The 21,723-nt window shown below is 41.9% G+C and overlaps 2 protein-coding genes across 21 annotated transcripts; one reads left to right on the top strand and one right to left on the bottom strand.

Moving 5' to 3' along the window:
* Positions 1 to 1,062: 1,062 nt before the first annotated feature.
* LOC109902104 (retroviral integration site protein Fli-1 homolog) lies at positions 1,063 to 15,447 on the bottom strand. Of its 20 annotated transcripts, none has more exons than XM_020498186.2 (11): positions 15,362 to 15,437; positions 7,999 to 8,204; positions 7,561 to 7,730; positions 6,075 to 6,278; positions 5,885 to 5,959; positions 3,854 to 3,877; positions 3,522 to 3,593; positions 3,192 to 3,254; positions 3,011 to 3,058; positions 2,593 to 2,676; positions 1,068 to 1,977 (listed from the first exon to the last, which is right to left on the bottom strand). In XM_020498186.2, exons 2-11 carry the CDS (start codon positions 8,136 to 8,138, stop codon positions 1,454 to 1,456), a joined length of 1,404 nt encoding a protein of 467 aa, XP_020353775.1. In that variant the 5' UTR covers positions 8,139 to 8,204; positions 15,362 to 15,437; the 3' UTR covers positions 1,068 to 1,453. The 20 variants fall into 20 exon arrangements, with proteins under 20 accessions (XP_031642528.1, XP_031642531.1, XP_020353771.1 ...); XM_020498180.2 differs by having other exon boundaries at positions 15,238 to 15,426; XM_020498183.2 differs by lacking the exon at positions 15,362 to 15,437 and adding an exon at positions 14,682 to 15,079.
* Positions 13,713 to 21,713, top strand: LOC109902105 (protein C-ets-2-like). Its single transcript, XM_020498188.2, has 9 exons — positions 13,713 to 13,930; positions 17,618 to 17,844; positions 18,046 to 18,127; positions 19,028 to 19,144; positions 19,311 to 19,385; positions 19,529 to 19,729; positions 20,001 to 20,273; positions 20,525 to 20,643; positions 20,784 to 21,713. The coding sequence occupies exons 1-9, from the start codon at positions 13,921 to 13,923 to the stop codon at positions 21,063 to 21,065; spliced, it is 1,386 nt and encodes a 461-aa protein (XP_020353777.1). The 5' UTR covers positions 13,713 to 13,920; the 3' UTR covers positions 21,066 to 21,713.
* The last annotated feature ends 10 nt before the right edge of the window (positions 21,714 to 21,723 follow it).

Below are 21,723 nucleotides of genomic sequence, written 5' to 3'. Positions count from 1 at the left end.
TTTCTAGGGAGTTTTTCCTAGACACCGTGCTTCTACACCTGCATTACTTGCTGTTTGGGGTTTTAGGCTGTGTTTCTGTACAACACTTTGAGATATCAGCTGATGTAAGAAGGGCTATATAAATTGATTTGATTTGTAGATTCTGTGCCACATTTGAATCAGTCTGAGCCTCTCCTCTGTAGGGAGGTCTGTCCCCTCTTCAACTGCCAAGGCCTGCACTTACGATTCTGCAGCAAGAGGGTAAGCCCTGATAATACTGAAGCTGTCTGATACTTTATCCATATAGGCCCTGCAAAAGATGATAGAAAACCATGAATAATAGAGAAAAGACTCATGTTGCTCTGACACATCTTGGTCCCGTCCAATCAGATGGAAGGAGCTGTATGGAGCTTCTTCAGTCTGCTCCTGTTGTGAGTCCACATGTAGCTCTGCTGTCCCCTCTGGTGACTACCGTACCTACAAGTGTATCTTTGCGTTTGCTTACTGTTGGTTTTGAGGTTGTTTTGGTTAAGAGTACTTTTTTTTACGCTTGTACAGGTGGCCTCATGATATGAACATGTTTTATTTGGAAAGCCATTTTCAAACATTTATGCACAAAGCTTAGCCTATCAATAAGTATGCATTTATTCAGTCTGTGTTGGTGAGGAAGTTTAGCATCTAACTCGCTCTGTGTACTCTAGCCACCACCAAGATGGTCACCAGCAAGTTGTGGTCAGTTGAGTACAACACAAAGCCCGCTCTGACCCAGGAGGTGATGACAACCTCACAGCCTGAGACCGTGGTGGAGGGGCAGTTAGGTGTGAGGCAGGTGGAGAGACTTAAAGGGAGGCCTGTGAAGGGATTTTCTGTCGTGGAAGTGGAGCAGGTCTCTGAAGCACACAGGACATTCGCAGAGTTCTTTGGTGTGGACAAATAGACAGCAACTGTGGTCATTGCCTGATATTCATGTTGATAATTCATCTTGGCAATAATTTATTTTTATTTTTATTCTGATACACCATCTTGTTAATATTTTTGTAATTTAAAATGATCAATGGTTTGAAGAAACGAGAGGAGACCAACTCAAATATACAAGTTCCTTTTATTAGCATTACTACAGGGGTAAATGTTTTATTGCTACAATTGTATGAAACATTCTGTACAATTATACTTTTACAAATGTTAGATTTAATGAATATAGTAATTGAGATAAAGACCTCAACAGTTTTACCACTTCCCACACTGTGACTCTCCCTTTAAATCCTTCAATGACCTCAATTACATATTAAACAAAATACTTACATAATTGAAAAACTTGGTTTTTCAAAAAACTGAATCACAGGAAATGAACATCGAATAGCGTTACAATGTAATTTAGACATTAAAGACTAGATACATTGTGGATGGTATCTTGGATATGTCTGTTTCAGAAAGCTCTGCCAGCCCATCCAGTCTAGTGCAAGACACCCAGGCCTCAATAGTATGAGCTCAGGTGGGAGTGAGTCCCCGGGTGCCTTGGCATGGGAGACCCCGGATACATTGGGCTGGTTGTTGAGTTCCAGTAAGTTGTAGGCGGCCCGAAAAAGTTCCCAGGGGACACGGGCATAGGGGCAGCATGTGTGTTCATGAAGTTCATTTTTGGCTGGTGGCTGTGGTAGGGCTGGGCATAAGATACCTCAGTCTGATACTTAACAATGCCCCCCTCTCCGCCGTGGCCCTGGTGGGCCTGTGAGATGCCCTGGAAGTCAAACTTGTAGGCGTAGCGCTTGCCGTGCACCTTGGTCATGATGTTCTTGTCGTAATAGTAGCGCAGGGCGCGGCTCAGCTTGTCGTAGTTCATGTTGGGCTTGCTCTTGCGCTCGCCCCAACGCTTGGCCACCTCGTCCGGGTCGGTCATCTTGAACTCGCCATTGGTGCCCTCCCAGGTGATGATGCTGGAGTTGTTGCTGTCCGACAGCAGCTCCAGCAGGAACTGCCAAAGCTGGATCTGTCCAGAGCCTAGGAAGAGAAACAGGACGGGGGGTGAGGGGAATGGATGCATCAAAGGGCTGGGTTCTGTTAAAGTGAGCAAGATCTGTTTGTGAAATGCTTCTCTTAAGAGTAGGATTGTTTGTAGATTAGTGTAGTTTTATCCATATACACATTTACATTTTTCTGTATTTGTATAGATTTTTAAGATGTTTTTTGCTTGAATATACTTATCTACTATTATGTATTGATTTCCATTTCATTCTTTATGCGATTTGCACTGCACAGAACACCGGAAGAATTTTCACTGTGAATCATTGTCATTTTTGTTTGTGTCAATTAATCCTGTAAGGGATGGATTGCCAACTGTCATTTTGACACGAAAATACAATTTAAATCATTCACATGCAGTTTCATTCATGCACCATTGATGTCTCCTTCTCGTGGACTATTTTGCTATTAAAACATCTGTCATGTCATATCAATGTCCCGATGGGTGTCTTTGTGTCTGAGAATATAACTTGTATAAGAGAACACCAGGATTCTAAATATACTTTGAAGTTTGAACTACTCCTGCAAATGTGACCTTTTTCACTGTGTGTCATGGAGAGAGAGAGAAGGTGGGTGGACCAGGCAGAAACCTACCCACAGGCCTGTGAGCGCTGGGGTCAGGCAGCCTGTATGAACTGTGTTTGCTTGTTCGGTTCTTGGAGTGGAGGGCCTGCCCTTCTGTGAGGAGATACAGAATTAATTCTGTCAAACAGGGTCATTCTGGTCAACGGGAGACAATAATTCAATTATTTCAGCCTAGTTTCGCTGAGGGTGAATGTATAATGCTTTCATCTCGGTGGAGGTTTTTGTCAATGTGCCATCCCAGACAGGGAATGTATGACCATTCATTCTCTCTCTTTAAGGAATACCTCGGCCCTCCTCTTTTCTCCTATTCAATCTCTTTTGGAGTGTGACAGTTCATGACACCAAAGCAGACAGTGTAAAGGCCACATTTGTCACCACCTTTTTGGTTCACCAGTTTAACATGGTGCATTATGGGATATGCTCTCACCTGGGTTGGCTAGACGACTGCTGATGGGACCTAATGCTTGGTATGGGTCTGCAAGGAAATTAAGGGTTTGAAAAGTTAGATTGTTTTATTTAGACATTGTTGGCTTGACTATGATACAAAGGTTATACCAGTGTTTCAACAAACTAGGATCAGGAAACAAGAAAGCAGTACAGATGCACACCTTGCACACTTCTCGGTGGAGGCTCTGTGACTCTGGTGCTGTGTTGGTGCTCCATGGGAGAACCTAAATCATAAACAACATGATGTATTTATCAGCATAATGCAAACATGTCAACAAAATTCCTCTGTTTAGTCTTAATTTGCTCTATCAGTCCTATTCCATCTTGAACTACAAAATGCTTGACTTAATGAATTCACTCTCTCCACTGTGAAACACTGTAGTAATACTTTTTAGAACTAATATCTTGATACAACTATTAGTATCAATCTGCCTTAGTGCTCACAATAAATGTAAAGCACTGAGGATGAGATGTGATGTCGGTTATTATACCTTTGGGTACTGGAGGTGGCATGGGGTTCGATGGCCAGCTGTTCCTTCTGCCTATCTCCTCATAACTGTTCTCTGCTCGAAAAGAACGGAGGGTGAGACGAGGCATCCACAGGAAGAAAGTTCAAAGAGGGCTTTTAAGCATAGAGGACAGACAGGGTAGCAGGGTAAATCCATCACTTTTTGACAGCTTCCCTTCTGATTTAAACAAAACTTTCCATAACATTTTTGTACATGGAAGAAGTAGTCAGAATGTAACTTTTTGGACCTGAATTCCAAAACATTTAGGAGATAAAGGTGCTCAAAGTTGACCCATTTTGCATACACCATCCTACCATGAGACATCCGTGTCTTCATCTCTGGAAAAGATAAACAGTTGAGAGTATGATATCAGTTAAGAGCTTATAAAAAGGTTTTTAAAAATGTTTTCAAATAAATTATAAAAATGTTTTAAAAATAATGATGAACTTTTTTACCTTCAACGTTAATTATCTAAAAACGCGCAAACTCTTATTTTCTTCATATATGCATATCTTGTAGTTTAGACCCTACTTTACATAATCTTAGGTTTTTGTGTTGTGCCTGCCATTGGTTGAGACATAACATGCTCTTTAATACAAGGGTGGGTGTCATTTCAATCGTAGAAATAGAATGGACATATATTTCAACATGAAACAAATTGGAGTTTCAGCTTTTTTTGATAATTTATGTTTAAGGTTGAATTATATTTTATTTTCAAGAAAGTATCAAATAGTTTGACAACACTATTTGTAAGCTTTTAAATGAGAGCAATCTCAACCGTTTATCTGTTCCATTGATTAAGACATGGCTGTCTCATGGTATGGTGGGGTATGCAAAATAGATCAACTTTGAGCACCTTTATCTCTTGAATGTTTTTGCATTTGGGTCCAAAAAGTAACTTTCTGGGCACTTATATACAATGTGCAAATGTGTATGGAATGTTTCATTCAAATCAAAAGGGGGGCTGTCAAAAAGTGATTGAATTCAAATGGATTTACCCAGCAGCCATAGAAGGAAGGAAGCATTTTTCCCCCAACAGAATCGTGGTATCAATAATTGCTTCTATTTCACCAGATGCATGTCTGATTACTTCGACAGCCGAAGTTATAAGGATCATTTAGTTGCTAATGTTAGCCTGTGGTACCCCAGAGGGCCTTCAACTTGAAATACTACATGAGAGGGGTCAACACAGCTAGCCTGCAACTTTTATTTTACCAGGTAAATTGACTGAGAACACATTCTCATTTTCAGAAACAACCTGGGGAATAGTTACAGGGGAAAGGAGGGGGGATGAATGAGCCAATTGTAAGCTGGGGATGATTAGGTGGCCATGATGGTATGAAGGCCAGATTGGGAATTTAGCCAGGACGCCGGGGTTAACACCCCTACTCTTTTGTAAGTGCCATGGGATCTTTAGTGACCACAGAGAGTCAGGACACCCGTTTCAATGTCTCATCCAAAAGACAGCACCCTACACTGGGAAATGTCCCCAAACACTGCCCTGGAGAATTGGGATATTTTTTTAGACCAGAGGAAAGAGTGCCTCCTACTGGCCCTCCAACACCACTTCAAGCAGCATCTGGTCTCCCATCCAGGGACTGACCAGGACCAACTCTGCTTAGCTTCAGAAGCAAGCCATCAGTGGGATGCATGGTCACTTCCCAGAGTAGCTCAAACTGCACATGCATTGTTTTCAAAAATTCCTCCATGTAGCAAGATGGTGACACTGAAATGATACTTCCTGATCATCAACTGCGCCATTGAGCATTCCTATAGGAGACAATGGGATTTCGTCATCGATGGCTTCGTCCATATTTTTTTTACAGTCTATGGAAGGAAGCCCATAAATGGAGCCTCAAAAAAAGTGATTTGAAGCAGCCAGAAGAAAACAGACAAAGGAGAGCTGAAGATGGTCCAGTATTCCTTGGGGTGAGTGTTCTTTTCTTCCGGGCCACCTCTGCTGCCATTAGATTGTCAATTGTGTCCCAAAGTGGGGCCCATACTCCCCCATTTTCCTCTGCTGGTGCAGCTGTTTCCTGTCTGAAACTGACTGTTGAGTCGTGGAGTCATCAACTCAGGGAAACGTTAAAGCACTCTAAACTATATAATCTGAAATGGCAACTCAAAACTTCATTTTGAATCCATTAAATGAGTGAAGTATTTGATCTGCCTCTGAGAGAGGTTTGAATAGATGCCACAAAACCCCTCCATTTTAGTCCCCTTCTCATTTTAAGGCAGTTTATCTCAATGCTTGCTAAGCTCCAGGTTCTTTATACATGCAGTTTAAGGATTTTGCACTAAGTCACTATGTCGTTGGTAATGAGTTGTGAAGTTAATTGTCTTACCTGATTTAACCTGTAGTCTGGGTTGTTGCTGTGTGTTGTTGGTTGGAGTTATGGGGTAGGAGAAAGTAGGGCTGCCTAAAAAGAGATTCAAAGAAGGTTACAAAATGGATACATAGATCACTTATGTCCTCGTGGAGTATGAAAATAGTCTAATGAAAACTTTCTACGAGTCCCAGGCCGTAACCCTTACTCTGCCGGAGGTAATTGAGGTGGCCGAGCAGGATGTCTGTGTTGTAGGCGGATGTGAGGCGCATCATATCCTCCTTGGTCATCTTGCAGAGTGCCTTGCCCTCCAGTGTGTGGAAGTGCATGATGTCCACCTCCTCCAGGCTGTACTCCTTGATGGCCCAGTCCAGCCACTGACGCACATGGTCCTGGGTCCACACCTCAGGGTCTGGGACCAGGAGGAAGAGGAGAAGGAAGAGAGATCGGTAAGACGGGGTAACAGGAGGTTGTTGTAACTCACACAGACCCAGCATCTCATAAAGTTGAGGAGTTACTCTTTTGTTTTCTTCTCAAATGAAACTAAAGGTATTTTAAAATGTACAGTAAGAGCCCAAAGATTACGTATGGACCTCATGAATACCCCAAAATATCAGACAGTAGTTTGGAGACACCTAGCCTCTGTCTGTACCCTAGGGCAGGGGTTCCCAAACTGTTTTGCTTTGTGACCCACCAATTGAGGTGTCTTTTGAGTCACAACCCACCAAAAGGGGTGAGCAGTGACACAAACCAAATAATAAGTAAAACATATTATCTTAGCAGCGGAGAGAAAATGTTGCAGTTTCAAAGCTAATCTACATTTCCTACAATTCTATGCATTTTTACATGGCTAATGCTGTGTTCTTATGCTCAAACATTACAAAATCAATGGGGGCTGATGGTCTAGCTTTTATTCAGATGATTGTTAATTTTCAAAGACTATAGGCTGCTATTGAAAAATAAATAGGTCCTTTATATTTTCTGCATACTTTCTATTTGGTTTTAGTCGTTTAAGTTTACACTGAAAACGTTTTTATCCAGTGTCCCCGGAAGTGGGTCCTGGCCCAGATTATGGGAAACACTACCCTAGGGCAGGGATCATCAACTTTTTTTTTCTTGAGCGGATGGTCAGGGGGCTGGAACATAATTACAAATCATTTGTAGACTGCAAATTGACCGCAAGATGCCCAAACAGATATATTTGATTAAAAAACCTTGCTTACATTTTTATATGATGACTTATCACTTATATTATGTGAGGGAATACTTTTTAACAGATTTCCAAAATGTATACAATGGGGGGGGGGGGGGCAGCCCTAGGGTCTTCATTGTCCTTGTTTAACACAGCTGTGATGTAATATCCGTGTATTATCATCGCCACTAGAATAACTTGGCCTGTGTGACTCAGGGTAAGAATCAAACCTTGTAGTCTTGTCTATTAATTGTAAGGATGTAATACACCTAATGATGTCTAATGTTTGGAATATCATCTGAGTTGGAATCTCCCAACAATGACTCATTGGCTGGATTCCATTCCTAAAATCTGCTCTTAATGGCTAACTCACAAATGATGGAAGATCATTTAACAGGTGAAGGCAATATGATGGGAACACCATCCCAGCCTATTCTCTTCGCAGATCCTTTTTGTGCCACAGGATCTGGTCACCCCTCCGCTGAGTGTGTTGGCACCTCACCTGCGGGCACTATGACTCTCTTCTCCTCTGTGGCGCTGTTGGGCGGGGTGGCGGTCTGGGGGCTGGCGCGGGGCTCAGGGTATGAGGCCTGGTAGGCCAGCTGACCCCCATCGTTGCTGCTCATGTGTCGGGAGCGTTTGGTCACACTGCAGTCCACAGGGGACTCACGACTGTCGAGAGAGGGAGAGAGTAGGGAGATGAGTAATATTCTCGTATGATTTTGTGTGATCCTGTTGCAGTATTTATTATGGTGATGGTCAACTCTCTTGAATGTAAAAAATATAACACTAAATAAGTGGGAATGTGGTAAATATGACACTGAATGAGTGGGAATGTGGCAAATATAACACTAAATAAGTGGGAATGTGGTAAATATAACACTAAATAAGTAGTATAACTTCTCTCAAAGACTGCTAATACTGATGCGCCCTCCTTCACCTGGTTCCGTTGATGTGCTCTCCTCTCTTCCCAGGGTTCTGTGCTCCTGGGCCGGCCCACTCCGGCTCGGTGGGTTCTTGGCTCTCTTCGGAGGCCTGGCTGAAGCTTCCCGGTGACGTCATCTCGCCCTTCATGTGCATGGTCGTGGCGGCAGGGAAGGGCGACTCGAAAATGGACTGGTCCTCGCTCACCACGGACAGTGCTTCCTGCCGGCATGGACAAACAGTGGAGTCAGCGGTTACGGTAAGTATGGGCCACAACTAGTCATGTAGTGACGGTATCCAGGAAACTGCCCACACCTCTGTGAGGTTTTTCCACACTAGGTTGAATGGAACATGCATGATGAGATTCCACACCCTAATGAGTCTTGTTCTATTGATGAAGGATTTATTAACTCCTGTTTCTAACTTTGTCATAGTCCAGATGTCTTTAGAATTTGTGATTGGTGACTTGAGGAACATTACTTGGAAAATAGGAGATTGTGGCATGAAGCTTATAAATCACTGTCTTTATTTGATAAATGTAGTTGTACCATAATGTTTGATTGCAGTTACATGCTGTCGACGTTTTGAGAAATGAGAGCTTCTGTGATCTTTGTCACAGTTTTAATTCGTTGGGATTCGGGTGATGGGAGGGAGCTTGGTGGAGTCAGATCAAGATTTGAGACGCTTTCTTTGTGCTGCTTCCTGTGTTTAACGCTGACAAAGGCCCCCAAACTCCAAACCATTCTTCAAGATGGCACTCTTCTGTGTGAGTGTGTGTGTCTGTGTGTGTCTGTGTGTGTGTGTGTGTGTGTGTGTGTGTGTGTGTGTGTGTGTGTGTGTGTGTGTGTGTGTGTGTGTGTGTGTGTGTGTGTGTGTGTGTCTGCGAGGGCGTGTTGTGTCTATACAGTGGGTAAGGATAGGCCTTGTTTTTGAGTCTTAGTGTGGGTAAGTATATATGTGTAGGTCTAAGTGGGAGTAAGTGCGTGTGTGTTTAGAGGACTTCACTATTGTCTTTGCGGCTCGTACGTCAGTGCCGGGCTTTTTTGGTGGCCCACAGGAAATCTGGCCCCCATGTGCAGAGAAACCTTTTGGCACAGGCCAAGGGAAAGGAAACAGAGGGGGGCCACAGTGTAAAGATGTGGCTCATTTAAAGCTGGTAAACAACCTAGGTTTGATGAAGGTAGGGGAGGATTGGGTACGTCGGACAGCAAGAATACACAGCCTTGATTGAAGTTCAAAGTCCCGCTCTTCCATTGTGTTACCTGAGCAGGGTAAAGTGTTTTATGCATGGTACACATTTAGTGGCATCTCCTTCTTCAGGCTAACAGTGACAGGACTGTTAGCCAAAGCAACATTGCAGCTTAAATAAATTACATTAATATATCAAACAGACATAATATTATTTCAGTACTGATACTGAAATGTTAGCACACGTGATACGTTTGTTTTCAGTGGTAGAGGAACAACACATCACAGATCCACCACACTTTCCTCCCTGACCGTTACCCTCTCTCTCCTCTCTTTCTGTCTCTTTCCTCTCGCTCTCTCTTCGACTCTCTTTCTTCTCCCTGTCTGTCTCCCTCCTCCTCTCATGTTGTGCAGAGGCCCTGACAGCAGAAGTGAAACTAAGGGCTGAGCTGAGAAGAGGTTGAGGCTGAGCAGCAACGATTCATGGAAAGGGTCATGAGCGCCATTCTCATATTGTAATGTTATGCATTGGAGTGATTTGATCAATTGTTCAACTTCTTATCTTTCATTAAGTTCATTCATTGTTTCAATGGCGTGTTTGTGCATTCACAGCCACAAGCTCATACACCTGCTCTTTCTCCCCCCCCCCTCCCTCTCCCTCTATACTTGCAAACTGACACAAATATACCGAATGTGGCCTGACCGCCAATGCCACAACTGACTTCCTGTTCAATGAGTTTCGTAGAAGCTGGGCCCTGTTGCTGAGGAACACAAAATAGTTTCGAAAACAATTTTGTCTGCACACACATATAGCATACACACTACAAATACACATTTTGAAGTCCTGTCAGTTCTGCTGTCCAAGTACAAGCATACACAGTACAAACGCACATGATCAATTTCCTGTCAGTTCTGCTGTCAAAATTCAAATCTTTATTTTCAGCATATTTGTGTGTTATCACACTTAGGCCATTTTTTTAATCTATTGAAAGGTTTGTACTGAATGTTCTAGGCCCACCTAAGGCTAATACTAGATGCTGCCATAAAAAGGTTCAACAAAATACAAAAGCCAACTAAACCATACACAGGAAGAACATGTCGGACTGTAAGTTAGAAGTCTGTTGTCTCAGGTTCATCTGCTTAATGGTTGATGGTTAGCAGCACATCAGATAATCATCTTATGAATCAGCCGCAAAGGGTGGTGCTCACACAGTTCACCAATAGTGACACATCCTTGTACCACAACCATGTACTACCAACTGTTGTGAAACACCCGCGCACTCACAACAGAGCTCTAGCTTAATAACCTCTACTGGAACTCAAACGCAGTGCAAAAGCAAACAAACATTTACTTGCTTCCCACCTGCTCTCTCTTAGTTCCTAGATATATCCTTGATTCACAAGGGAGACTGATTACTAGTCTAAACCAAATGCATTGCAGTCTATATGCTTAAATATCATGGTTAGATTAACTTTTGTTCCATATCGTTGCTGAAGTTGATTTACAGTTGAAGTCGGGAGTTTACATACACTTAGATTGGAGTCATTAAAACTCATTTTTCAACCACTCCACAAATTTCTTGTTAACAAACTATAGTTTTTGGCAAGTCGGTTAGGGCATCTACTTTGTGCATGACACAAGTAATTCTTCCAACAATTGTTTACAGACAGATTATTTCACTTATAATTCACTGTATCACAATTCCAGTGGGTCAGAAGTTTACATATACTAAGTTGACTGTGCCTTTAAACAGCTTGGAAAATGTTGTCATGGCTTTAGAAGCTTCTGATAGTCTAATTGACATTATTTGAGTCAATTGGAGGTGTACCTGTGGATGTAGTTCAAGGCCTACCTTCAAACTCAGTGCCTCTTTGCTTGACATCATGGGAAAATCAAAAGAAATCAGCCAAGACCTAGGAAAATAAATTGTAGATCTCCACAAGTCGTTCATCCTTGGGTGCAATTTCCAAATGCCTGAAGGTACCACATTCATCTGTACAAACAATAGTACACAAGTATAAATGTAACAGTATAACTTTAGACCGTCCCCTCGCCCATACCCGGGCACGAACCAGGGACCCTCTGCACACATCAACAACAGTCACTCACGAAGCATCGTTACCCATCGCTCCACAAAAGCCACGGCCCTTGCAGAGCAAGGGGAACTACTACTTCAAGGTCTCAGAGCAAGTGACGTCACTGATTGAAACGCTATTTAGCGCGCACCACCGCTAACTAAGCTAGCCGTTTCACATCCGTTACACTCACCCCCCTTTTGACCTCCTTTTCCGCAGCAACCAGTGATCCGGGTCAACAGCATCAATGTAACAGTATAACTTTACACCGTCCCCTCACCCATACCCGGGCGCGAACCAGAGACCCTCTGCACACATCAACAACAGTCACCCACGAAGCATCGTTACCCATCGCTCCACAAAAGCCGCGGCCCTTGCAGTGCAAGGGGAACTACTACTTCAAGGTCTCAGAGCAAGTGACGTCACCGATTGAAACGCTATTTAGCGTGCACCATCGCTAACTAAGCTAGCCGTTTCACATCCGTTACATAAACATCATGGGACCACGCAGCCATCATACCGCTCAGGAAGGAGACGCGTTCTGTCTCCTAGAGATGACTGCACTTTGGTGCAAAAAGTGCAAATCGATCCCAGAACAACAGCAAAGGACCTTGTGAAGATGCTGGAGGAAACAAAAGTATCTATATCCATATATAGATATATATCTATATCCACAGTAAAACAAGTCCTATATTGACTTAACCTGAAAGGCCGCTCAGCAAGGAAGAAGCCACAGCTCCAAAACCGCCATAAAAAAGCCAGACTACGGTTTGCAACTGCACATGGGGACAAAGATCATACTTTTTGGAGAAATGTCCTCTGGTCTGATGAAACAAAATTAGAACTGTTTGGCCATAATGACCATCGTTATGTTTGGAGGAAAAAGGGGGAGGTTTGCAAGCCGAAGAAGACCATCCCAACCGTGAAGCACGGGGGTGGCAGCATCATGTTGTGGGGGTGCTTTGCTGCAGGAGGGACTGGTGTACATCATGCAGAAGGAACATTATGTGGATATATTGAAGCAACATCTCAAGACATCAGTCAGGAAGTTAAGGCTTGGTCGCAAATTGGTCTTCCAAATGGACAATGACCCCAAGCATACTTCCAAAGTTGTGGCAAAATGGATTAAGGACAACAAAATCAAGGTATTGGAGTGGCCATCCCAAAGCCCTGACCTCAATCCAGAACTTAAAAAGCATGTGCGAGCAAGGAGGCCTACAAACCTGAGTTACACCAGCTCTGTCAGGAGGAATGGGCCAAAATTCACCCAACTTATTGTGGGAAGCATGTGGAAGGCTACCTGAAATGTTTGACCCAAGTTAAACAATTTAAAGGCAATACACTCAATTCGTATTTGGTAGCATGTAAACTTCTGACCCCCTGGGAATGTGATGAAAGAAATAAAAGCTAAAATAAATAATTCTGTCTACTATTATTCTGAAAATAAAGTGGTGATCCTAACTGACCTAAAACAAGGAATTTTTACTCTGATTAATTGTCAGGAATTGTGAAACTGAGTTTAAATGTATTTGGCTAAGGTGTATGTAAACTTCCGACTTCAACTGTATGTTGTGAATTTATTTTAGCTTTGATCTGTGCTGATGGTGCCTTTCTACAGAGGCCTCAAATTGCAGAGTTTGTCTACGAAGGGGAATGTTCATTGCCAAACAAGAAGATTGACTCCGCTAAATATTAAATTGTCTATTATTTAAAAAGTTACTGGATAAAAAGTGTACATCTAAAAAAAAGTTTATTATGCTATTGTTTATCACAATTGAAATGAATAAATATCTGCCTATTGAAACCAGAGCCATATATCAAGAAACTGTTTGTTTTGCTTATTGCATGCAGTTGATCCCTAATTCACTATGGTGATCCATGTAACATGTGACCAACTCTGTCCTCAATATGGTGTAGAGGCCAAGAAAGCAGAAGTAGAGGTTGTGTTGAGCTGATTTTGCAAAGGCCTGCAGCAGCTGCTCCTTCAACATGCAAAAACATGTGGTTTTCACAACTTTTGATATGGCTTTTTTTTTACATGGCTTTTAGACAGTATAAACATAAAGCATGTACTGTAGCTGACAATAATAAAGGATACACATGGAATATGAGAGCGGTCGCCTTGGTTATATTCAGAGTTCATTTATTCACATGTAAAACAATGCACTGCCTCGACACATCCAGTGACTTGATACTGTTTTGCAAAGGCTCTGTTGCCTTTTTTTCGTGTGGAGGGAGCGGAAATGTGTGCGGAAAGAGGTTTGAGACAGGAAGCCTGCAGAGTTCAGATAACGACACCTGACAAGCGCTCCTGTTTGCAGTTTAGGCCACTATATTCTTTAAATAACTTTGACAAAAACAACTGACTTTATCTGGATGTTTTAGTAAATATCCATGTTTCAGTAGATGGGCCTTCATATTTAAGTTTTGAAAGTGTGTGTGTGCGCGCGCGCTCCTAAATTACGCTCACTGTGCCACTGTAATAACATACATTTTCAGTAACCAGAAGTAGCCTATTTTCCCCCCCGCTCAGGATATCCAAATAATAGCCTAAGTACGTTAGGCCTATATGATGTAATAGCTGTAGGGTATGAAGAAAAGTAATGATAATTTCGTTATACGTTTCTGGAAGTGATTTGACTTCAGTGGACGAGAAACAGGATGGACACCTGCAATGCGTGAAAGTAGGCTAAAGCTGTTGGTCCAAAACATATACATTTCAATCAATTTAATCAAGTTTAATAACATTTTAATGTAAGTGGTTTATTCCAATGCCTTAGCTACTTCAAAATATAATCAACATGGTTTTTCAACCAATTTCAAAACCTGTTAAATCGTCTATTTCGTTTCGTTATTAGCCTCTAAATTGATATGTTTCGTTCTGCAAACAGACTGAATTGATCGTGAGAAGTATAACCTTGGCAGAAAATCCATTCGTTGTTTTAGTGCATTTTTTCCCCTCAAAATTGAAGGTCCTTGTTGTTTTATAGGACAAGCTATTTCATCCGGTTCTACATATTTTTTTTGGTCGAACTATTCGTTAACTGTTTGGTTAAATTCACCCTATTTTGTGAAAATAATAATCAGTATTGCTATAACAAGGAATACCTCAATGCGTTAAATTTGTAATTGGTGCTGTTCTGTTGTCTTGGTCAGCGTTTGTACCGCACATCATGAGAAAAATGCGTTTCAGAACAATTCGATAAATCAATGTTTGATCTATTCCAATAACAGTTAGGCTACATCTTGTAGCCTAGTTATTCTCACCAATTTAGCTTTAGATCGTCTTTACATTACCCCATTTTAATAATTCGATTAAAGAATAATAATTTACTCAAGTCCAGTTTTGTTAATTGGATAAAATAATCCTAACAGTTATTCATATGTTGTGGTAATGATGATTTAATGTTGAAAGAAATGTAAAATATGAAATACCAGTCATCTCATGGATTTCGATCCTCCAACTCTATGGAAAGTGGCCTTATACTCCAAATACATTCCATGGCGCCAAGACACCTGCCACGAGCGCGCTCCAATAAACTTGTACTGATCAAGATTGCTTATATGCTGTGTAATGTGCCTCAAAGGTGTCGTCTTTATCATAAATTGTGACAGGTGCATCACTTCTTTAAATTACCTTTAACTTTCTTTAGACTAGCATATGTGCTTTTAAACCAGGAACGTCTGCATAAAACCTGATTAAATGAAACAATTAAAATCGCGAGTTTTGCGCTCCCCTTTTTACGCGTGCAGTGCTGGACACCATTTCGTTTTTTATCGGTGTGTAAAGATGTAGTGGTTACTTGTGTTATTAAAGAGCCGACATACAACCACGAACGGGAAGGAAGAGGAAATTTTGTACAAGAAGGAAAGAGTGGGGACCTCGCATCACCGCTTTGCCTCTCTCACTCAGCAGAGACGTGCTAACCGACTCAGTGGGTGGCTGCGTATCGTTTTCACAAGCGACATTAAAACCAGTTCAATCGCCTACCTTTATCGTACAGTCCATTGTAGCAGTCACTCAGTCGTTGATTCTCATTTAGTCATTTAAACACGTTATAACTAGTCTGGATAGCCTGACTCAATCGCATCAACCCATACACACGCGCATTTACCCTTTGGCGCAAACCATTGCAGCAACAATTCTTGCTTAGTCCATAACCGGATGGCAGCTTTTTTTCTCTCTCTCACTCTAAATTGGGAAGTGAAGTCACTCTAACAACGCATTAGGGTTGGGTCCCTACTGGTGAAACGAAGTCCTTTTTAATTTCTTACAACATTGCACACAGAAAACTGCTGATTAGCCTACAAACCAACGATGACAATCTTCCTAATCTGACTGCGTAAAAGTTGATCAGGCTGATGATTGGACATAGAGCAATTAAGGTGCAGAGCTGTTGGGCTTCTGTAGGCTTTGCTCGGAGTGTTGTTATCGTCCAGCAACGTTTTGAGAAGTATTTATTGCATCATGCATTTTGAGGTGCACAAACACATTGCATCATGTGTGTTTCAAGCAACATGTAATTAGCAAATGAATGTAGGCCCATTTCTAATTTGTTATTGGACATTGTCGAGATAAATACATTCGTTTGTCATTCAAAATGTTGCTTGCAACATTCTAAACTTGAATAGCCACATCCTAATAACCATAGTGGTGATGAACATTGTAGAGCCTTCCTGTAGTTTTTCTAAATATGACTCCGGAAATTGCAATTGATGTAAAAAAAAACTCTGACCGCAAATTTGCGCACTGTGATAAAAAGATTCTCCTTCCAAAGTAGGTTACAAAGTAAGACCATGTTCCCCTTAGCAAACGGATCATTAAATGTTCTCTTACAAATAACCATCTATCGTCGATGTAGGAAAGTGCATATCTTAAGGCCTTTACGTTTTTAGTCTGCAAGTAGGTCTATAGATGGAGACTATAGATATGGCTAAGGCCCAATGCACTTCCTTGAGGTTGAATGTAAAATATGACTTTAAACAAATTCACAATACATTGTTTTATGAATAGCGTGCAAAGTTAGACAGTAGAAAATGTGAGTTTCTGTATTTTCATAGAAAAGATTTGCCTTTAATTATCCATTTCAATGGGTTTATCAGGAAAGCTATCACACATTGCTTATGCCTCAATCTGGCTTTAAGGCACGAATGGAGTAGCCCAAAGCTACTTACGTTTGTCTATCATCATAATGTGTTCAGAAAATCGAAACTTTCTTTGGCCTTTTAGGTAAAAAACAAAGAAATAGCCTAGATGAGATGAACCCAAGCCCGATAACAAGGCACAGCATTAATAGCCTACTAGTATATTTAGATGTATTATGCATTTTCTGTCTTATACATGTAAAAGTTTCCTTATTTGTGAAAGAAAATAACGAAAAATAATTGAACTGTCCCTTCAGTCCACTGAACAATGTTTAGGCCTATTTTTATTAAGATCATCTATGATATATTGTGATTGAGGTTCTGGCATTGTTCAGCTTTGTGAAATCGGTTGGTAAATCAGTTGAGTTGATGATGGACTCGTCATCATTAGGCCGGCCAGGAGGTTGTGTAACTAGAACCCCCATGTGTCCTTGTCTGGAGACAAGGGGGGGGGGGGGGGGTCCCAATCACGACTCGTGTCTCCCACACCATACACGACTTGGCAGCTCACTTTTCCAGATGTATTTTTTCTCTGCTGGGGAAAATTGCGGTGTTTGTTTATACAAGGCGCTTGTGCCGGCCTTATCTGCTCAGGCCACTCACACCGTGATTTCAGAGCTTCAGCATGTAGTTTACGGGCTATTGTTCTGTCGAATGGCTTCTAAAGATATGCTCATGGCCTCCCACCTCATTATAACCAACTTGCAAGTTCTGATTTTTAAAACACCCTATCTGCACACGCCCTGTCTCGCATGGGTTTGAGCATAGTCGACGTTGCCAAGCATAGAAAAAGGTTATGATTTCCATAGATTTTTTTCATGACTAAGTCAATAGCCTATTGATAGGCATACATACGTTTTGGTGTAGCCTATTGGGTATTCGCTATTGACCTAATTGGGGTAAACATTTTCTCAATACATAGGCTATTTTTAAACTGGCCTAATTGAAATCAAATCATTTGTAGATCAAGTTGTATTCCTATAAAATAATATATCTAGGATTACACTAATAAACTCTCCATTCATTATCTGATCATGAATGGGTTGTCAATTTATCACGGGAGTAAGATAGCCAAATGGGCATGCAATGTTAATTAGATTTTGGGCGCTCAATTGACCATTTTATGATACATTTTTGTGAATGGGTGTGTGTGTGCGGCTGCTAAAGCTGTGTTCGTGAGTCGTGGCTGACGTCACGGCCAGTTAAACCGCAGTGTTTTGGGACAGGGGAACGGGGAGTCACGAAGCAAGATGACACATTCCTTTGCGCCGGGGAGCAGGCACGCCCCTCCAAGCTCCGCTGCTTTATAACGGGACTGGGCCGGGCAGAGGGAGACTACACAATTGTAACTCTGAACTCCAAGTGGAAGCAACTGTTCCAGTCAAAGATGTACTGGGATACCATCCTGAAATCCAACGAGAGAAACATAGATACAAGAGACTCTAAAATAAAGGTAGGATTTTGCCTCATGCGATTTTAAGTTTGTTCATGTATGCAGCCTGTACGAACACTTAAAATGATTAAGAATGCAATATATATTTACATTTTCAGAGACCATTCGATTATACATATCAACCAAAGCTGTAAAATTGTATGAAAAAGATGTTCTACAATAAAATGGGCATGGCATATGTATTCCACTTTTTCCACACAGATGGAGATATACCAAGCTGGATATCATATGGAAGACTTCAGAACACAGGAAGTCCCTGCTGGTTTGGACTTTGCATCATATGGTAAGTCATGTTCTCGTTGGATCACTTATTGATGAACACGGATCAATGTATCAGTTCAGTTTGAACTACACCCCAAACCAAATAACTGCCACCAACGGCACTAGAATTAGGATTAATCATCAACTTTAATAGTTATAATTTTACACTCTGAAACTAACTTTCGGAGTATCCACATTTTTCTACGATAAGATTTTGAGCTATGTTTCCTGTAGCTCTGTGTGGTACTTGAAGGACAAAGGAAATGTTTTTTTGCAGAGTTGGTATCTCATCAGCCCTGTCAGAAACTCAAAATGAGACCTTGACATCTGCTTCTTCTACCCAACTGAGGGCTGCGTCAGGAAAAGGGTTGCTGGTGTGTGTGTCCATGCACTGTTTGTAGGAATGTCAGTCTGACTGAGGGAGGTAGAGCCGAGATGGGGTGGTCGGGTTAAAGACCCTCCCTCTCTCTTTCCCTAATCCTTTCCTCCAGACTTCCTTCTCCAACAGATTTAGAGCCCCTCTCCTCCCCCTTCATCACTACTCTGTCACACTCCCTCCACTGGCTTTTCCTCCTCTTTCCCTCTGTTTCCCCTTCTCCCGCCATTCAACTCAAATGGGTATGGTTGAGAATTTGTTCTGGGTGCTGCAGAATAGTTGTTGAATAGATATATTAATTAGTATTAGTATTACTATTATTAAACGTAAATAAGAATGATGAGTATTAGTAGTAGACCATAACATATTATTGCTTGTAGAATAGCAGTTGGACAGTCTTTAGAGATACGCTTGTAACCCCTTGGGTAGCATTATAACCTATTACATTCTAAATCAACTCTATTTTTATTCCATTTTGAGTTCTGTTCAGATCTTCACGCCTTATGACTCACCCCCATCCTTCTCTTCTATCTCCGTGACCTCCAGACTACAGTGATGAAGACCTGTCTTTTCTATTAGACAGTAAAGGACCAGGGCAGCAGCAACAGTATCCAGAGGGTTATGGAGAGCTGCAGAAGAATCCACGTCCGTACGACAACAAAGGTACACCTACAAAGACTCTTACAGAGACTCTTTAACAACCACTTTATTAGACCACTCTGATAAGCATTCTGGGGGAATCACTAGATCGGCCTGTCAATGACCGTTGACTAACTTCCGGTGTTGCTCACATGTTTTTATTTTTGACGTCTTTCATTCTTTTTTTCAGTAACCTCAAGTGACTCTGTCCTGTTCAACCTGGATTCATACCCAGAGTTTAACTGTTGGGCGTCATACCCAAGTGGTGAGTGTCAGTCCCCTATTCTCCAATCCATATGTTTCTATCATTTTGAGAATGATTCTATTATCAACACCTGTTGTAGTTTTAGAAATGAATGAATATTGATGATGATTGTTCATTCCTTTTTTCTCTCTATTCATTATTAGATGGGCTGACTTTGGGCCAGTCTCAAGCGGGGTTCCAGGATTCCACCCAGACGTACCACAGCCTTGTGCCCCTGTGTTCCCCAGCCCAGAGTGGACAGTTCAGCCCGGGCATGGAGGATGCCAGCACCAGCAACTCTTTCCTCCCTGGAAAAGGAACGAGTCACAGAGGGACCCCCAGCACTGTCAGCCTGGACCACCTCAGTAAGAAAGACCACACATTTTGAGACATAACGCAACAAAAAAATGTATCAACCAATGCATGACCATGAGACCTATTTGTGTTTAAAAACATATTGCCTGTTTTTGTTTGTAGGTTGTGTAATATCTAATTCATATCATTTTTTAAAGCTGTTTGTTATAACCAACTCTTCTTTGTTTATTTAACTTATAAAAATAACCACACAGAGAAATCCATAGGCTATGATTACTTGGATAATATTTACAATGTCTAACTCTTCCTCCTCTTCCATAGATGAATCTGAGCAAAGCTACACCCTCAGGTGTCACTCAGGTGAAAAACTGTATGACTCAGGAGCACAGAAGACCTCCTTCTGGCCGGACTACCCCTCTCCCAGCTATAGCGCATCCCTGCCGCCCCCTCACCACCCTCCATCTTGTTCCTCAATCCCTAGACCACAGCAGCCCTCCGAGCTGTACTGCCCCCGTGTGGCCAAACGCAAAAGTGCACACTCCCAAAGACCCGAGAGGGAAGGAGGACAAGTGATGGGAATGTCAGTTTATCCAGGTAAGACTAGTCTCTTATCATGACTTATCATTACTACTGTTATACACGTGTGTGTGTGAGCATGGGTAGTATGTGTATATTGGAGCCTGATTGTGTGTTTGCTCTAGAATGTGCCTCTGTCATTACTGTGTCTTCTTTTAAATATAAACAAATTCATAATATATCTTAAGAGTAGCAGGCAAATAAACAACTTTTGTATCCAGTCCAGAGTCCATTCAGAATTTGTTCATGTGTATTTTCTCTCTATTCAGGATCAGGGCCCATCCAATTGTGGCAGTTCTTACTGGAGCTGCTTCTAGACTCCGCCTGTTGTACCTTCATCTGCTGGACAGGAGACGGTTGGGAGTTCAAGATGTCCGACCCAGCAGAGGTGAGTTTCTCTACTGATTGTGAGAGATTTTAACCACTCGTAGTAGGAGTTGGAAACCAGCACAGGATTGAGCAGTGGGAATATGCTATCAGGCGTTTGTGGTTATTTTTTAACAACCACCCCTTTTGTGTTTCATCCAGGTGGCCAAGCGCTGGGGTCAGTGTAAGAACAAGCCCAAGATGAACTATGAGAAGCTGAGCCGCGGCCTGCGCTACTACTACCACAAGAACATTATCCACAAAACGACGGGCAAGCGCTACGTCTACCGCTTCGTCTGCGACGTACAGGGGATGCTGGGAAAGACGGCACAGGAGGTCCTAGCCAGCCTGAACATTTTACCCACGGGTACAGAGTCAGCCTGGCAAGGCCAGGGGGCACCAGTATTATCGCCAGAGTCCAGCGAAGCATGGGCGTCGCAGTAGGGGGAGTGTACCAGCAGCTACATCACTAGAAATATGCTATGTAGAACAAACATGCCTCTTAGACATGCAGAAAATGAATCACATTGGCTCTATTTATGGCATTTCTATCTGCAACATTAGACAATGTTTGGTGTAAGACTTTTATTACCAAGTGATACAGTAGTAGCCATAGCTGTGGGAAGTAGGGGTGCTAAAGTAGGGGTGCAGCACCCCCTGAAAATCAGAATAAACAAATTCTGTAGTAGCCTTCAATTTGATTTCATTTTAGTGTATGACTTACCTCTTATTAACATCAGCAGAATAAGAGCTCAATGAAACTGTAAGCCCAGCTGTCTCCAATACTGATGCTCTTTATGTTAATTACATGGTTAGTGATTAACAACCCCCCTCCATCCTCAAGTACTTCTTGCCCCCTCTAAAATAATGGGTGCATGACACCACTGCTTACCACCCATGCTGTTGAACAATGTTCAACATTAACTTTGACTGTGAGGATCTATTTTTATACCCTAACATATCTACCTCTTTTATTGCTGACAAAATAAAGCTAAGAGGGACCATGCTTGTTCTGTTGAATATAATGTGTGTGATTTACAATATTGTTTGTAAAATGTTTGTAAATAAACTGTACATAACTTGAAAATACTATTTAAAATGT

This window comes from Oncorhynchus kisutch, linkage group LG13, assembly GCF_002021735.2.
Source record: "Oncorhynchus kisutch isolate 150728-3 linkage group LG13, Okis_V2, whole genome shotgun sequence".
Taxonomy (NCBI): domain Eukaryota; kingdom Metazoa; phylum Chordata; class Actinopteri; order Salmoniformes; family Salmonidae; genus Oncorhynchus; species Oncorhynchus kisutch.
The sequence above is the reverse complement of the archived record's forward strand: the minus strand, read 5'-3'. Positions and strand labels throughout refer to the sequence as shown.

What these genes read in the sequence shown, in the direction of transcription:
- LOC109902104 (XM_031786662.1), bottom strand. Translation starts at nt 11,263, where the DNA reads ATGTGTGCAGAGGGTCCCTGGTTCGTGCCCGGGTATGGGCGAGGGGAC. An exon ending in GAGCACATCAACGGAACCAG is followed by an intron (nt 7,731 to 7,998) that starts GTGAAGGAGGGC and finishes CTCTCTCGACAG; the next exon opens with TCGTGAGTCCCCTGTGGACT. An exon ending in CAGACTACAGGTTAAATCAG is followed by an intron (nt 3,878 to 5,884) that starts GTAAGACAATTA and finishes TATCTTTTCCAG; the next exon opens with AGATGAAGACACGGATGTCT.
- LOC109902105 (XM_020498188.2), top strand. An exon ending in CAAGAGACTCTAAAATAAAG is followed by an intron (nt 17,845 to 18,045) that starts GTAGGATTTTGC and finishes TTTTCCACACAG; the next exon opens with ATGGAGATATACCAAGCTGG. An exon ending in AGATGTCCGACCCAGCAGAG is followed by an intron (nt 20,644 to 20,783) that starts GTGAGTTTCTCT and finishes TGTTTCATCCAG; the next exon opens with GTGGCCAAGCGCTGGGGTCA.